This window comes from Trachinotus anak, unplaced genomic scaffold (assembly GCF_046630095.1).
Source record: "Trachinotus anak isolate AG129_WGS33_773 ecotype Australia unplaced genomic scaffold, CSIRO_AGI_Tana_v1 ptg000009l, whole genome shotgun sequence".
Classification (NCBI taxonomy): Eukaryota; Metazoa; Chordata; class Actinopteri; order Carangiformes; family Carangidae; genus Trachinotus; species Trachinotus anak.
Genome location: NW_027273860.1, coordinates 6,116,214 through 6,134,455, shown reverse-complemented (window position 1 = coordinate 6,134,455; position 18,242 = coordinate 6,116,214). Strand labels below are relative to the sequence as shown.

The window sequence follows — 18,242 nt, the reverse complement described above, 5'->3', positions numbered from 1 at the left end:
CAAGAGGGCTGAGGGAAAGAAAGATGCTGGAGAGAGCAAGGTGGGGAGAGGGATACGGTCAGCAGAGAAAAAGGATAGTAAGTGTGAAAGATAGAGAGGTAACACTGAATCAGAGTGTGAAGGAGAGAAAACAAGGGTCAGGTGGATAGGGAGGGAGATACTGCTATAGGCCTGGAGAGGCTGTCACACACACCTGCACCAGCCTTAGAGAGTTCTGAAGGCAAATGCTGCTCCCCCGCTGCCACCTCCCCAACCCCCGCCCCTTTGTCAACATCCCTCCTATAACCCTACCTCAACCTCACCTCCTCCCCTCTTCCATTTCCATCGCTCCCCCCCTGAGTCAGACAGACAGACCCTGCGGGACTGTGGCATAATCACTTTATTTCCCCGTCGACTGGAACTGCTGCCTGAGCTAACTCTGACTCTGTGATCTGCACCCCCCCTCCCTCCCTGCCTCCCTCCCTCCCCACAGGGACCACAGTGGCCCAGGTGACAGCCACAGATGCTGATGATCCCATGTTTGGAAACAATGCCAAGCTCATCTACTCCATCCTGCAGGGGGAGCCCTACTTCTCTGTGGAGCCGAAGACAGGTATCTCTGACAGCCACGGAGGCTTTTAGTTGAAACTTGCCTTTGGTTATAATCTCAGAGGCTGCATAAATCCACCTAATAGTCCAAACCAATATTAGGGAGGCACCAAGGAGATTTGCCTTGTGGGCTTAAAAAGACAGAAGGGAAAAATGTTTAAAATTTCTGTTGATGAGACAGGAAACTTGTCTGTTGGCTTTGTCCCTCTGGTCAAAGTTACTTTTGACAAGTCTGAGATATTTCTCACTTTAAAAATTGTACAAATTCCCCTGGCAACTTGATCTCTTCAAACAACTATTGGACAGACTGTAGCTACTTTTTTACGCTATGGAAAAAAAATGTATGTTTTGGTTTACATCCTGACAAGAAATGGCTTGAACTGATGCCAATGTGTGTACACCTACACTCATTTCCTGTGTTATTCAGAGGTCAGTTTCAGTGCTTCCCACACACATTGTTGACCCGAACTGTGAAGAGTTGGGGGAGGGCATTATTGACGTCGAACAAACATTTAAATGCAAATTAATAATATGTAAAAGGGCAAATCTGAATCTTTTTAGTGAGCCAATTGTAAGTTTTCATTGAGGAGGGGGCAGCAGTTGACTCCAAATCACTACAAGCCGTAGGTTTGCTCACGGCTGCAGTTAACTTGTGAGAATAAGTGGAGATAATTCTATATTTTTGTTATTGTCAACTAATCCCATGAAATAACCAAAGTCAGCCATAAATTGATGCAACTAACAAATATTATTTGTGTTGTCAGAGCATGACAAACATTGTGAAACTTGATTATTTCATTTATTTATTCTTTTTTTTTTTTTTTTTTTTACCTTTTTTTTACTCTATTAATGTACCCATTAATAAAAATGAAATCAATGTATTTTAATTACATTTTAAGGTGATAGTTAATGGATAAATTAAGTTCTTGTTGGCTACTAAGCTAAACACCATACTCTAAGATTAAGAAGTAAGGAGTTTGGTATGTTTTCAGGGAGAAATTCAGGGAGTGATTCATGATATTTTAAGGGATTTTAAAGGAAACTATTAAAAACACATTAATGACCTACACCATTGCATAGCAGTGATATAGGCGCTGTAGTTTATTTTGGATCAGTCCCACTTTCACAGCCCTGATGATGATGTAAAATACCCATTATCCCAAATGTGTATTAATCCACAGCCGAAAATAGTCCCCAACAAATTCACTATTTACTCCTGCTTGAGAACAATTTACTAAAAACTACAGTGCCCAGCTGTTTCAGAAAATGAGTGAGCTTGTTTTTAAAAATGAAACTATACACCTATGTCTTGTTTGCTAGTTCCAGTAGGAATAAATGGGCTTGGGACTGACAGATATGAAGGTATTGACAGACTTTTCCCTGGTGAGGATAAAGAAAAACACCCACCTTTTCCTTGAGAAAAACTGATGGCATTGTTAGCATTACTCCCAGGTCACTGTGGCATGCACAGCTCTACAAGATGCTGTATGTTAGGCACAGGTCAGACATGCTCACAATGCAGCCGTGATAGTTAGCTGTCTGGGTAACGTGGGTAGCAAATGGCTGCTGAAAAGCTTATGTCATCTAAAGACAAGACCACTGTAAATGAGTCAGTGGTTGAAATTATGACTTTTTCAAAGCAAAAATAACATAAGTTTTCCAGGTCGATGTAATTCTCTTGAAACAAATTTCTCATCTATTTACTGTTGCCCACAGCCCTCAATTTGGCCAGACAGAGGAAGCATTAAGTCAACTGAAAGCCCTCTTGATATTTCTTTTTTTGTATTGATTAAATTTGCAGACTTCAAGTTTATTGTGGTGCAGTTTTATTACACATAATGCACAGCGATCTCAAAGACTACTGGAGGCAAAGTTTGTTTACTTACATTTGGTTTTTTAAAAAACAAAACGAAACAGAAATCCACCCACAGATGCACTTGATGGAGTCTTAATGAACCCGACTCTCCTCTCGTCTCCCTCCTCTCTGTCTGTCTCCTCCACCTGCAGGGATTATTGTAACATCTTGGCCAAACATGGACCGGGAGGCCAGGGAGCAGTACCTGGTGGTGGTGCAGGTGAAGGATATGCTGGGCCTCAGCGGCGGTTACTCCTCCTCCACCACGGTTACCGTCAGCTTGACTGATGTCAATGACAATGGACCCACATTCCAGCACCGTGAGTCACTTACATGACTCACAGTGATGCAAACACAGGACCGCACACACACAAACACACACACACACACACACACACACACATACATACACACACACACATGCTCGGGGAATCAATGAAAGAGTACAAAGCGTTGCAGACTGTGAGGACATATTTAATATTATGCCTAAGAGGTATTTATTTGATCACACTTCTCCGGTCCGGGTGGGTGGTTTGCGCTGCCAGCGTTTTATTCGGCTGTACACATCTTGTTATTCAGCCAGCAGCCAAAATTAAAAGGAGACAGTCGAAGAATGCGAGAGAGAGAGAGAAAGATGGAGGGAGTGAAAGAGACGGGAAAGGAGATAGGTGATGTTCTGTTCATCTGCGTGTGCACGTGTATATGCGTTGCCCCGCTGGATGAATTTAATCATTCACACATGAAAGGACATTTGTCATGACCTTTGGAAACAAACCTAGCCCTCTCAGCGATAAACCTTGCTAAATGAATGCCCTGGGAAGAAATCAATTCCGTGGGAATGAAGCAGAGGATGATACTTTTAAGTATTAATGTCACATTCACATTCATTGCAGGCACTACTGTATCCAGTGGATTCTGTGTTCAGTCAGAAAGGGCCTTATGAATATTGTATGGCTGCTCTTCACTTTGAACTGTGCCCTCTGTTTTGTCACATAATTGCAAAATTATTATCAGCAAGATGTTTTCTTTTTTTTTTTGTTGTTGTTTTCTTTTTTTTTTTTTTTCCTTCCAGAGCAGCTGGTTGCCTGTTGAGTCCCTCCCAGTTGTGGCAGCCATCCAAATGGAGTCCTTCAAAGACACAATCACATTTTCTCATCTTCCTATTAGAGTTAGGCTGGGATTATGTGGAGTTGCCACAACTTATCTGTGACTCGCACAAATTGACCCTCCACTACAATGTTCTCCCTTCTTATCACTTTACACACAAGCAAACTCTCTAGCTATTAACAACTTACTGTCAAGCTCTGCTGGAGGTGTTTTGGTGATGAAACTTTTTTTTTTTGTTGTTGTTGTTTTTCTCCAAATCTGAGTTATCATTATGCGCTTGAAAACTACCAATGTGGCATCATGTATGTTTTATATTCCTTTTGATATCCTATCCCAATGTTCAACTTCTGACTTCTGGCTGATGGTGTCAACATGGATGATTTTTAAAAACATCCTCGTTTCTTCAGACCTGTACGCCTTCGCCATCCCTGAAAATGCAGCTGTGGGCACCACAGTAGGCAGGATTATGGCAGAAGATGGAGACATTGGCATCAATGCCAGGATGACCTACAGTCTGAATGATGACCTGGAGGAAAGCTTCACTTTTATCATCAAAACAGACCCAGTGACGCAGGAGGGAGTGGTTCTGCTGGCCAAGGTAAAAACACACACAGAGCATATCTCTGTATGTCAGCTCAGTTTGTATATATTGTTTATATCAATTCAATTAATATAAACATTATTTCAGGACCTATTGCCTCATACTTCATTTTTCCCCACACACACTATGTTTACACTTTATACCACAAGAAATTTCAATTTAGATGCCATGATAATGAAATAAAAAAAAAAAAAAAAAATGTTATTGACTCTCTCTGAGTCATTTTGGGAACGTGGTAATGGTTTGCATGCTGTTTTCTTATTACTAGCATCATAATGTTAATCAAAAACGCAGCATTATTTAAGTGCGTGCTCACAGCTGGTAGCTTATTGACATTGACTAAACTATTTCAACATCCAATCTGAGTTGTGTCAAGCTGTCAACGGAGAAATCATCTGTCTTAAGCACAAGTCAAAGCATATTTGAAAAGCTGTTACTCTATAAGATTTCTTAATGATGATGGTTAATCAAGGTGTTTTCTGCTTATAATATGAAAGTGATTTCTTTCCCTCATAGCCTTTGGACTATGAAACAAAGAGACGATTTGTTATGGCTGCAGAGGCGGTTAATGATCACGTGGACACCCGTTTCCTGACTTTGGAGGAGTTCAGGGACAGGACAACGCTCAAGATTGTTGTGGAAGACGTGGACGAGCCGCCTGTCTTCCTCTCACCCGTCTACGAGTGGAAAGTTCCTGAAAATGCAGCTGTGGGGATTGTGGTTGGCAGTGTTAGTGCTAGAGACACTGACACAGTCAACAATCCCATCAGGTAATGTGAACCATCCAAACCAGGAAGAGTGGCATCTGCCACCCAACTGCCAGTGTGATAATGACGAGGCAGATACCCAGGCGGGTGGGGGAGGAACATCCCTAGACAGCTTGCCCTAGACAGCTTCCTCCACAGGGTGAAAAATCATTCCATATCAAATAGTGTTACTGGCTTGGTGCATCCATTTTTACCCTTGATCTCTGGATACCCTGTACATGGTCATATTTATCTCATATTACTTTAGTAGGAAATGAGCCCTGCTGAATAAATCATGACAATTTTTTTTTTATACCTCACAGGCTTTTCTATCTATTGCCGTGGTATTATCACAAAGCGACGTGGCTAGGACGTGGGAATGTAATAAAGCACCCTACGAGGTGGCATATGGAATTGAGATTTGGAGTCATTTGCAAGTGGGGCACGTTGCAGAGGAGACAGCAGCACTACTGGTGCCTGTAGTCCATCTCAACAGAGCTTAAGAGTGGCAGGTGCTGCATATCATCCTCGGCCTAGCGTCTATTACTGTCCCTTTGGTGACAGTGTCTCATTGATTAATAAATTTGGGCTGACATTTTAGGGGTTTCCACAGTTCTAGCAAATATGATTAAGTTTGCTTTGGTCAAATTGGCTTATTTTCCATGTTGTTATGAGCGAAGTGGCTCAGAGAAATGATTCATTATTTAGAGTGTTTTTATAATTCACCATGGATTTATAATCACTTACATAAACAAGTGTTAAAGGTATGGTGGTCTGAAAGACGTGCATAACAAGCACATATTTCTTTCATAAAGAACTATGCCGTGGATGCTAAATCCATGTCTTTTTTTAAAATTTACTTTTAAATTTAAAAAAATCGCTGGCCCTGACTTGTCACCCACAATCACCAAAAATGTAACAGGGATATGTATGTTGTTTTATATACAGTCTATGGTTGTCACAGCAGCTGCACCACCTGTAACATTGTCTAGAAATGTTTCTTTGTGTTTACAAGATTCCCTGTATCACTGTTTTAGAATTATATTTCCGCACTTATGACAAAACACAGTAGTCTGTACCCAGATTAAAAATAATTTTCAATTAGAATGACTGAAAAAAAATTCATAAAACTGCGTCTATGCCATCTGTGTGAGGCGCTTTGTTTTGACAGTGTTGTTGCCACTGTCAGACTAGCTTGTGTGTCTTCTCTCTTTGTTGGATATCTGTCAACAGATTAAAAAATTGAGCAGTTTGCCTAATTAATCTCCCTGTGGCATCGCAATGTTTTGTTTGCCCAGAAAACAACCTTGTCTGCTAAATGTGTGTCCCTGTGATTTATTTATTTTTCCCAGATATTCAATTGACAAAAGGAGCGATACCACAAGAGCTTTCAAAATAGACCCAAACAATGGGACTATAACTGTCGCTAGAGCTCTGGACCGAGAGACTGCAAACTGGCACAATGTGACTGTTGAAGCCAAGGAAAGAAGTAAGGAGAATTTAATGTCTCGTACAATAAGCTTTTGTTGATGTGTCAAATTTGTTCTCACTCAGTCGAGAAACCTGTCCAGAATATAATCAGGGCAGGTTGATGACTAATCTTTGTTCAGAGCAGTGACCCCATGGCTTTCAACAGGGTACCTGAAAATATGATGAATTTGTTCAACTTACTTTGAAAATGTATGTTTCAATTTAAAAAATACATCCATATATTGACTCAGCTATAACATCTGAAAACTAATATTACACGGTGGTTAGCGAGCAAGCACAGAGGCCTGAGGAGGCTAGAAGTGATGGCAAAATTGTTAAAATTGATGCTATAAGTATAATAAACTGTTCAAATAGTTGGTTAAAAGTAATGGATAAATGGTTTAAATTGTTAGCTGAAAGTCATGAATAATGGTGACTAACCCAGGAAGTAAAAGCACTGGATAAATGGTTGAAATAGTCAGCTAAAAGCAATTATTAAATATTTTAAATAGTTAGCGAAAAGTAATGAATAAATTGCTGAAATAGTTTGAAATTGTGAGCTAAAAGTGGTTGATAAAAAGTTGAAATAGTTATCTAAAAATAATGGCTAAACAGTTGATAGGTAAAAGTAATGGATAAACAGTTGAAATAGCTAAAAGTAATGGATAAACAGTTGAAATAGTTAGCTAGAATTAATGAATAAACAGTTAATATAGTTAGCAAAAACTAATGGATAAAAAATTGAAATAGTTAGCTAGAATTAATGGATAAACAGTTGAAATAGTTCAAAGTAGTGGATAAATGTTTCACATGTCTAGCTTCTAACATTTCCAATTGTTTACTTTTACTGTCGGCCATAGGGGCCATTAAATTTGAATTAATTAAAAATGCCGAATACCATGCACTGCATCAATTCAACAGAAAGGATGGCGTTGACAGAGGGATACTTGAGTCCATGTGACAGAGCCGTGGGGGTATGTCTAACAAGAAAAGGTTGTTCCACTGGCTTATAGTGATGCAAATCCTTAAATTTCCATAGAAGGACTGTGTTTTACTGTTCAGTCTATCGCCTTGTTTTGTCGAAAGCAGTGAAAAATTCATATCCTTTTTGTGTTGTTTGCAACAGTTGTGATTCAAGAAGAAGAAACATTTATCAGTTTAAGCCTTATTTTGACAGAGCTTTTACAAAGCATTTATGATACATGCACCCAGTGGACTCCAGCAAATGTCTATCTTCACTACTGCAGCGCAGAACCATTTATCCTCCTCTGTGGTGGTGTTCATCAAAGTGTTGGACATAAACGACAATGTGCCAAGGCTTGCAAGAGATTACCAGCCATATATCTGTGAGGGGACACAGGCGGGAGAAGTATGTATATTATGATGCACTGATGCTTATGATTTACTATGTAGCAGTGTGGCAATGAGAATTTCCATGAATGTGGATGATAAAAGTTTTCATATCATATTTCATCAAAATATTACTCTGTACATCCTTTTAAACCTTAAGGGATTGAAAATTATGTTCTTAACATTGTTGGCTGCTGAATGAGATTCTGAGTGTCACACTCATGGAAAGGGTTGTGTTTGATTACGTAGACTTTTCTACAAATCTGTGGTGTGACTGCATGTGTTGCTCTTATTTCTTCAGTAATGTGTCTCTCTGTGTCTCAGCTTATTCAGCTACTCAGTGCTGTTGATCCAGACGACCCTGTGGAAGGACACCACTTCTACTTCTCTATGGTCCCTGAGAAGCATATCAATCCAAACTTCACCATCAGAGATAATCAAGGTTACAGTCACTTAGATAATGAGACACACATAATACTTCTGTAGCTTTATATTTTCTATTCTTCCCAATCCCACACAATTGTGCATCACATAGCAGGTTATAGCAGCTTAGTAATGCACACTGTTAAAGCTGAAATGGGTGCTTTTACATCCAGCATTCTCAATAGGCAGACGAAATATAATGTAATCCAGGCACTCAACAAAATTTCAGTGCCACCTGACCCAGACTGCTAGTAAATGACACATTGGAATCTCGTCATCTTCCCTGCCAACTTTAAAATTAATTGGACAACAAGACACAGCAGCCAGCAGGCGGTTAGCTGAGAACTCAACACAACCAAGATACGTGTTATTTACCAAGCTTGAACCGCTGCTAAGCAATTTTTGTCACCTTTGGACAGATCCAGGCTAGCTGTTTCCCCCTATTTCCAGTCTTTATGCTAAGCTAAGCTAACAGACTGCTGGCTGCTAGCTTCACATTTAATGTGCAGATAGAGTAGCACTGTTCCTCTCTTGGCAAGAAAGTGAACGTTTATTTCACAAAATGCCAAACTGTTCATTTAAAGCGTCAATGCACCTCAAAATAGAAGACTGTTAACTGTTAGGAAGCTAAGACAGCAAATATGCTGATTTGACTGCAGAATGGATACAACAGTCAGTCACAGACTCACAGTCCTTTTTGTATTATTATATACTTATATACTACAAAACGCTTTCATTTCAAACCCTTTTCATCTTTCAAATTACTGACATTTTCTATTATGGACTTTAAGCTGTGGGGAAAAAATGAATACACCAAATTACACGAAATTAGATGAAGCCATACTTCAGGTTCTGTTTGGTGGCTGAAATAATGATGGTGAGCTGTGGGGTACGAGCAGTGGTATAATAGTGTGAAAAAAGCAGAATGAAGGGATTGTTTATGATTACAAGAGTTTGAATTTAAACCAATACCGTGTACCCATAAATGTTTGGGGGCCTTTTGGGATGAAATCCTTCAGCAGGTTGTAGTTTTTGTGTCTGACAGCCTCTCAAGTAAGTAAACTGAAAGAGTGTTTGTCTTGTAGTCAATGGGCAGTGAACCCTTTTTCAAAGTTTATAATGAAAATGGGCAGTACAAGTTGAACAGTGTTGTTTAAGTGTGCAGCAGAAGGATGTTTGAATGTATTGAGTGAGTTAGAATGAAATGTATGCAGGTGCAGTGTATGGGTGGTTAGCCAGGCAGGCACAGCAGTCCAGTCAGCAACTAGGAAATGAATAATAAATCAAGAAGGAACACTTTTAATAAAATACATTTCCATATGCCACAAGGCACATTTGACTTCGAAAAAGTTTTTGTTCAGTGCCTTGATGAAGTCTTACAGGTGCACCCAAAACTGAAGCAGATTCTCCAAATGTACTTTTGTACATACTGAAAATTAGATTTGACAAGGTGCTCTGGCCTTTCAGAGAGCTTGGATTGTATTTTAAATCCCATTATGTGTATCACTTCATTTGTTATTCAGCACTCACACTGGAAGCAGTACTCGTGTTTTTTTTTTTAAGAACAGTGAATAGTGCACGTCTCCCTCTTGACATCACTTTTAGACAATACAGCCGGCATCGTGGCACGCAGGAGTACTTTCACCCGCAAGGATCGAACCCAGTATCTTCTGCCGGTGGTGGTGGCAGATAGCGGCTCTCCAGCCCTCTCCAGCACCAGCACTTTGACCATCAGCGTATGCAGCTGTCAGCCTGCTGGCCATTGTCCCACAGGAGGGGTGGAAGCCCTTGCTCTGTCCATGGGGGTCAGCCTGCAGACATTGTTGGGGATTCTGGTCTGCCTGGTCACACTCATAGGTAAGCAAACATGGCAAATCTTGTATTTACATCCATCTTTGCTATCAGATTATGATATGATAATAATTTATATGAAGGAGTACACAGGCTTTTTTTTATTGGAGTTTGTCTGACGTCTTAGAAAATGAGAAGGCAGCTAAAGCCGTTCTGAATATGGAGCCACAAAACTGACAAAATGTATCAAGAAGTTATCAGACAAGTCAAATATATACATCAATTAACAACATTGTCAGATAATAAAAAATGGAATGATAATATGTTTTGTGTCCTTTCTTTAACCTCCCATCAATTAATAAAAAAAAAAAAAAAATAGTTTTTTTTTTTTCATTTAACACCCATCATTGTATGAATTAAATCAAAACTTGTTTATGAAGTCTTCTTTCAAAACTTTTTATCTTTCACTTTTATCTGTTACTCTTTGGCTCATTTTGGCTAAAATGCCTTAGTGTAGGAGTGGTATTTTTTAATTGGATCTGATAACCTTTAACTGCATTTTTTTCACTTTTGGCACTCCATATATAAACCTGAGATTTTTGTTAAAATACAGATATGTTCACAGCAGTAGCAGAAGATCTCTCTTTCAGAAGTTTTGTGTAGCCAGACCTGCATGCTCTAGACCCTTAAGACCTCTGAGGTTGGTAGCAAGCCAAGTGCAAAAGGCAGAGATACAGCGAGCTGTGGACACACTGTAAAGCCAATAAAATTACACTGGAGAGAGGAAGTAAAAAGTATTTACAGAAAATCATGCAGAGGTGCTGTGTATAGACCTGGGCATCTTCAGACTTTTAAATAGCCAATAAAAAAGACAGAAGATCTTGCTCTGCCAATTAGGCAAGAGTTTCCTCAAACCTCAGTGAGACAAGACAGACATCTTTGTTTTGTTCACACTAAAAGAGTCAAGTGAACTAGAGAGATGGTTGTTTTCACACTTTGGATTCACAAAGGGTTTCATAATGTAGTCTGAGATTTTTAGAGGACAAAAACAATGTCAGCTTTTCGAAAAATGATTAAGTGACCAATGGATCAAACCCCCCCAAAAACCCCATTATAATCCTTCAGAAAATGTGTATAAATCCAGAGCGTATGAAATGACAGTCTGACTGATATTCTGTTGAAAAAAAAAAATCATTCTTTTTCAGCAAATCTGTTGAGCTAGAGCCGTTCCACCTCTCCTCATTTTGGCAAGTATATAAATATGTGCTAAACAGCAGGATTTTTCATTAACAAAGTTGCGCTTTGATTTGAATCCCCCTTTTTAAAACTCACCAGCGTGCCTTTAACACACTCTTTTAAAATGCTGAAAGCTTGCAGTGCAATGATGTCAGGTAATGAGCGTATTGGTTGCAATACATCAGTAGCAATGCCATCCTGGGACACTGATGGGTTTGCATAGTGAAGAGCTTTATTATGACCTCGGCTGCTTTGTGTCCTCCCTGTGCCCATCACATGAAAGATTAATGACAAGACCTGCTAAGCTAACATTCTTTCAGATGAGAACAATACCTGGTGAAAACACGACTGAAACAATAAACACTCTTTTAGCATTCTGTGCCACATGGAGCAAATAAAAGAATTCCTCTTTTATGTGCGAGCTGAGATTAAAAAAGATAATTTATAGCCTAATTTGCCTTCATTTTGAATTTTGCATCCACAACAACTTACAGAAAAACAAATCTGGCCGCTATTATTTTCAGTGCATTGTACATTCTACGTGCATGCTCCATCAGGCACCCCAGATGCTTTTTTCTCACTAAGCTCATGCCCTGGTGTTTAACTATAATGATCTCCCACTGCGTTGTGTCTGCAGTGATGTCAGTTCTAATGCTGATGGTGAGAAGACACAGGCGGAAACAGCAGGAGGGGCAGGAGGTGGAGGTGAAGGAGCTGGAGCTGCCTGAGGCGGTGTCTCAGAAGGTGCTGTATTATGGAGAACCAGGGGGTGGAGGAGCGGACCTGGACTTCTGCCAACCCGTCGTTCCACTGCGCCACCACCCCCGCAGGAGGAGGGAGAGGAGGCTGCGGAGGGAGGACGTCAGGGCCAGCATACGGATGTCCCTCCGAGAGTCGCACCTCATTGGGCCGGAGGACGAGGTCTTCAGGCAGTTTATTCTGGACAGGTTGGCAGAGGCTGATCAGGATCCTTGCGTTCCCCCATTTGACTGCCTCAGGACCTATGCATATGAAGGGTCAGGGTCTCCCACAGGGTCCCTGAGCTCATTGGAGTCTTCTACTTCTGAGATTGTACTTGAGCAACCTGTTTGTAATCCCAGACCCTTAGTGAGACTTACCCCTTGGCATGGGGGAGGTGAGGAGGACACCGTCTTCTGATCTTTGCATAGCAGCAGGAATAGTTTGAGATTTTGTGATTGATTTTGTTTATCTGCATTGTTGCCAAGAGCTATACAACAAGATCAAAACAGCTCTTATGTCTGTGTGGTAAATATGAAGCTAAAGCCAGCAGTCGGTTAACATAGCTGAGCTCTGTCTTTAAAGGTTTGAGAAAGTGTGCACTGAGGAAGTGTATTTCCCAAAATGTCGAACTATTCCTTTAAAGATTAAATCAAACCCTACATAAGGACAGCTACTGTTAACATGCTTTTATACCTGGACCCATTTTTACAATAGGGTTTTAGTATGTTAGACTTCATGCCTTAAAATCAAAGAGTGAGGGTACCTCCCCAGACCCACCCTTCTGCAACAATCATACAGTTTCTACATGCACAACCCTGCCCTCACGAGCATAAAGGAACCATTGGTCATATATTCAAATTCTAAAAATGACCAGTGTTTATGCTTTCTTGACAAGTGACCATTTTATGGTTGTGCAAATAATGACTGTCTTCAAGTATAGCATAGGTGGAAGTAGCATTATGTAGTTAGACTGCTAAAAAAGAGGTCAACGTGCAAGGTTGGGAGTACAAAACTTATGCCCTGAACTCTGGAGACTGCAGCTTGCATCCTTTCTCCTAAAGCAACTAGAGTGGCACTCAGCAGAACACATACCTCCGCCAAGACCAAACAATCCTACACGTGTCTGTGAGATCCAGATTATTGTATGGATCTAGATCTGCACCAAATTCAACAAAAACCAACAAAGTCTTAGATTCCAACACCAAAATGTGTGATTTGATTTTTTTACATTAAGATCCATACATTATTTCCTGATAAAGTGTTGAAAAATGTCCTTGCAATGTTAAGGATGTTAATGTTAAGGACAGTGATAAAAAAAAAGAGAAAAAAAAAAAGAAAATCAACAAACCAACAAACACAGGTGAAAACATAACCTCCTTGGCAGAGGTAATAACATATCTGCTTGTGAGGTTATTATGGGAAAACAGTTGCCTAATGAGGCATATCAGAGGAGCAACATTAGCGTTCATTTGAAGTCGTAATGACTGATGATCGGGGTCCAATCATCACTCTCTTTCTAGCTCTGTTTTGTCCTCCACCGACAACTAAGAAAAGTATTTGACTCAGCATGTAGCTGTACTTCAGTATTCACCAGCAGGTGGCTTTGTACAGGGCAGATAGCACACAGTCAGTATTTCTAAGTTTTCTCTCCATACAAGAGGCTATAATACGGCCTCTGAGCAGCGCTGTGTCTTCAGAGCAGATTTTAGGCATCAGTGAGTCGCTATCAGAAAGTGAGGAGACTGGCTGGAACGGGCCGAGGCTAGCTGGTTAGCATGATAACTTAAGAATAAAAAGAAGTGATAGAAACAAGAGTTAACATTGGCGTTGGTTTCGACCACTGTAGACAGCTCTTGGCGAGTAAAGTGATGAACTTTGATGCTGAACATGTTTCCTCTGGACTGGAAAGCGAACAGCTGTTAATGCTAACATTCACCATATAGCAATAGCAAAACTTACAAATAGCTCCTTGAAAGCATTGACAAATAACCTGTTTAGGTACTTCAGGTACCGTTAACAGAGCCACAAGACAGGTTAGTGTATACAAGATTTCACTTCCTCTTGACTGGATGAACTCTTGCTTTCTTGTATTTACAGTGAGCTCCTATGTTTATGCTGTTTGCTTGTTTCACCCACACACAGTTAGTCACTAGTGTGTGAACAGGTGAGTCTATACACACTGTTGTTGAGGTCGCAGTTAAAACCATTTAGGCAGATGCTTGAAAATTACTAACAGAAGTAGGAAAACAATTAAGTGAACAAACCAAAATGTTAAATGACACCATCAAAAGAATCATTTATGGAATGCACTGGCATAATTGTCATAAGAGTGTGCAAAGTTCATGTGAATATTGTGATTTAATGATTGGAGTTATTACAGTGTGACAAAACTATCCTCACTGTTTAAAACCCGACAGTATTACCAACCTGTGATGTTTTATTTCCTGATATTGTTTGTAATATGATTCAGTTCTTATCATGCTGTTGTTCCATAACAGTTTGTAGGCTCCTGTATGTGTATTTGTATTTTACATTATAAAATTACATAAATTAATGTATACTTCCCTTAATATGAGTATGGCACCCTATTTTTTTTAAATGGAGATTTTGTTTCCTGGTTAGCCTTATTCTCACAGTAATGAAAGTTCATATACAGGAGTGTATCTATTAAATATCAAGTGTTAAACATGTATTATGCTGTATGATATGACTCGCTGCTGGCTGTTGAGTCACCAGAGAGCCCAGCACACTACTCGTGTTAGCCATTCAGAGAGAGAGAGAGCACACGGGTGACTAGCAGCAAAACTTCAGCAAAGTAAGATGGCGAGAGGAGAAGAAGTTAACCGAGGCTTCATTTGAAAAGTATAAAGGAAGTGAAAGTCTGGAGAAACACAGCAGCTGGAGTGCTTAGGCAAAAAAAGCTCATAATATACTGTATGGCATCTGGCTTTCTTCTTTCTCCACGGTCATTTACAGTAATCTTGGCAAATGCTATATGCTCACAGTTAGTTGTGTGGGCGGCTGCTCACAGGGTGACTTGAGGTAATTGCATGGTGATCAGGTCCAGCCCCCCTCACCTTCTCATCCGCTAATTGGGCTGTTTACTGTCTATGAAGGTCAATGTTTGGACCGGAGAGAATATAGTTCTCACTGAAAAAAAAAGAAGTATTTCACACACAAAGCTATTTGGAAAGTAGTCAGAATGCCTCAAGGTAAGAGACAGTATGAGGGAAACAACTAATTGCTTGAATCTAGTCAGCCTTTCCTTTCCTGCCGTGGTTACTTGTTAGAGTGGGTGGGCCACTCAGTGGGACAATTTCCAGACATCACTGCAACTCAAAGTGAGCTTCAAATAGCTTGCACTGTTGGAAACAATCTATCTGGCCAGTACTTTTTAGACTAAATTATTGCCTAACAATGGTTTCTTAAGACACAGGTGTTCACAAAATATGGCCTTTTTAAAGTCCTTTCAAACCAGTCTCCACAGTCCAACATGTAGGGTATTGGATTTGCCCATAAAGCCTCTGTTATAATTCCCTTTTCAATAGTACCTTAATGACAAATGTCATTCAGCTCCTGGTGTCATTTAACCTTCTGAATTTCTGTCATTACCCATGGTGAATATCACGGGTAATTTAACCTAACAGCCCCTTTCTTTGTGTAATTATACCCATTACAGCAATGTGAAGGATTTGACTCTGTCAACTCTCTCTGTCCTCTGCTCTCCTGTACAGGTTACAGATTCAGCTCTTCTTTTCAAACCCGGTGCCAAACTCATTGTGGAGTGCCACAATGCTCACTAGAGGCTCTTTGAGAGGAGGCTCTCATTTGGCTGACAGCAGGTTGATTGAAAAGATGCCTGAAAGGATTTTAAGAGCCATTTAAAAAAAATAAAAAGTCATTAGCAACATGTTTTGCCTTAAGGTCAGACTGAGGAGAGATCAAATCATTCATGTGCAATCTGGTAATGTGAACATACTGTGATTAGAGAGTATGAAGATTAGGATTTGGATGGTAGTGTATGTGTCTAAGAGCTGTCATCCAGCGAAACTGACCCGTGGATTGTTGAATGAATGCCACATTTCCAATCTGTGGACATCACATGTGGTATACTACACACACTGATAATGCATACTGAAGCAGGTTCTTAGTATATAAGTTGTAATAAAATGAAATATACTCAAACCAGACAGCATGCATACTAAGTAGTCGATTTCTGAGTTTGTTGTTCTATTCTCTAACAATACAATGCACAAAGGAGCTGCTCACACAGCTGGAAAAACATTTAAATAAAGTGTGAAAGGTGGTGAACCAGCTCTTGAAAGAACTTGGAAAACAAAAATGAGTAATCAGTCTTAAGAAACACTATTGCTTTTGCATAAATGCTTAATTTTCACTTGTAACAAAATAGTTCTCCTCCGTGCAATTGGTACTTTTATTTAAGTAAAAGATCTGAGTACTTCTGCACTGCACTGACACTGGATCTGACACCAGATCACAGGACAGGTTAGCTCCAAGGTCTCTCATAACAAATCTGAACTTGAATGAACTGCAAAACAGACTGAAGTTAGAGACAGTCACCGAGGGATTTACATTTTGATAATATTTGTGTGTTTTAATTAGTTTGTGTGCCAGGGCTGCTCTGAATTGCCTGTCTGATCTTGAAGAAACTTAAATTAAGTGTTACTTATTATTTATCAGAGCTTCTGAAGTCTCAAAAGGAGTATTTTTTTTAATCTTGTGTGCATGTTGTCTTATGCTAGAAAATCTATATTTTGTGTGCACAAGTTATTAAGAATGTATATTATAATTTATTACTGAATACCTTAAAATAATAAGCACTGTTAAAATAACTTAATTACACACACTATACAAGTCTTGTATGCACACGATGAAAACAATATATTTGAGAATTCAGGGTTATTTAATAGACACTGAAAATGTCAAAGATATATATAGGTTATGGATGATAGTAAAGGAAACATCATCAAAAAAACATAAGTTAAATCTTTCTTAAATATGTTATCAAAGTCACATTTAATTTCAGCCATGCAAGACAAAAATCTCCATGTAAGAACCTCATATATTTTTATCTGATCTCTGGTATTATAAGATGTTTGGGAAGATAAAGATTAAATGATTGTCTGGTTGAGTAGGAGTGTGGATCAGTGAATATATACTTATAAATTAAAACTCTTCATTGATTAACTAGTTGCAATCGACTGAGCAGGGACAGGACAGACACATCATAATAGGATGTGGACAGTGAGCTTAAAAATCACAATAATCAATACTAAAGCACACTCACTACACTAAAATATTTAAGCAAACTGACACTGGTAGAAATTGCTTCCATGTGTGAGCCCTTACACATCATCGGGTTGTTATCAACCCAGCATGTGTGCTGGAGTCAAATCTGACAGCAAATGTGTTAAAAGATTATGCAAAATTTTAATATTTTAGGATTTACAGAATACATTTCCTGCAAGTTTCTCATGTGAGCCTTCACTATTCTGGTCCATTAATGAGCTTCCTCTCATTGCTACGAGGCTTGGGGATTGTCACACTTTGAAATGAAATTAATAAGTAATATCACAGTGCAAAAACTTTGGAAACTTGTTTTGTTGCTCATCAGGGGCTAATTGGTGGCTGTTTGGGGTGTAATATGTGCCCGTTAACAAGACAGTTGACAATTTGATATAACGCCATAAGACTTCTGGATTAGTTTTCGAAGACTTTTAGTGGCTTAAGCTAAATTCTGTTTTTGGTTTTACATTTGCAATTTGACCATTTGCTAAATTGTCCCCCTCATACGGCAAGTGTTGAAGGGGACATCATCACTGGACACAGCCAGTCTATATTTGGATTTCTCCACATGCCAAGTGGTGGGGGCTGCAGCAATGATACTCAACACGTAAGGAGGGTGGTGTCTTGTTTTTCCACCACTTCCAAGAACAAAAACACACCAGCTAAACTGTAAGGAAGGGATTAACAATGGGTTTACGATGTTTAATGTAAGCTGAAATCGTTAGCATGTTTGGCTAACTAGTCACTCTCAAGGCCAAGAACAGCATCAAACATACATTGGTTTGTGCATTCTCAACTAATTGATGCAGGTGATGTTAGCTTAATTAGCTAGCTAGCTCTCTGCAAGGGCAGTCGTCGTTTTAGTTACCTGGCAATCAACAGTTGCCAGGTAGAAGTGAAAAGCTTTTGTCTACTTTTGTCTTTAAAAAACTTTTTTTTTTTTTAAATCATTTTTTGTTGGAAAATCTGCCACTCATGGTAAAATGAATACTTCCTGTGAGAGACACGGTTAACCAAGTGGGATATG

At 39.5% G+C, this 18,242-nt stretch overlaps 1 protein-coding gene across 4 annotated transcripts in view; it reads left to right on the top strand.

Moving 5' to 3' along the window:
• cdh19 (cadherin 19, type 2) overlaps positions 1–14,478 on the top strand; it is a 108,879-nt gene extending 94,401 nt beyond the window's left edge. For all 4 annotated transcript variants that reach the window (XM_071484795.1, XM_071484793.1, XM_071484792.1 and 1 more), the window contains 9 exons: positions 473–592; positions 2,596–2,763; positions 3,958–4,148; positions 4,668–4,921; positions 6,250–6,386; positions 7,615–7,736; positions 8,042–8,159; positions 9,746–9,997; positions 11,805–14,478. In XM_071484795.1, coding sequence (XP_071340896.1) covers positions 473–592; positions 2,596–2,763; positions 3,958–4,148; positions 4,668–4,921; positions 6,250–6,386; positions 7,615–7,736; positions 8,042–8,159; positions 9,746–9,997; positions 11,805–12,325 — 1,883 coding nt within the window. In that variant the 3' untranslated portion in view covers positions 12,326–14,478. The remainder of the gene's footprint in view (positions 1–472; positions 593–2,595; positions 2,764–3,957; positions 4,149–4,667; positions 4,922–6,249; positions 6,387–7,614; positions 7,737–8,041; positions 8,160–9,745; positions 9,998–11,804) is intronic.
• Positions 14,479–18,242: the final 3,764 nt, after the last annotated feature.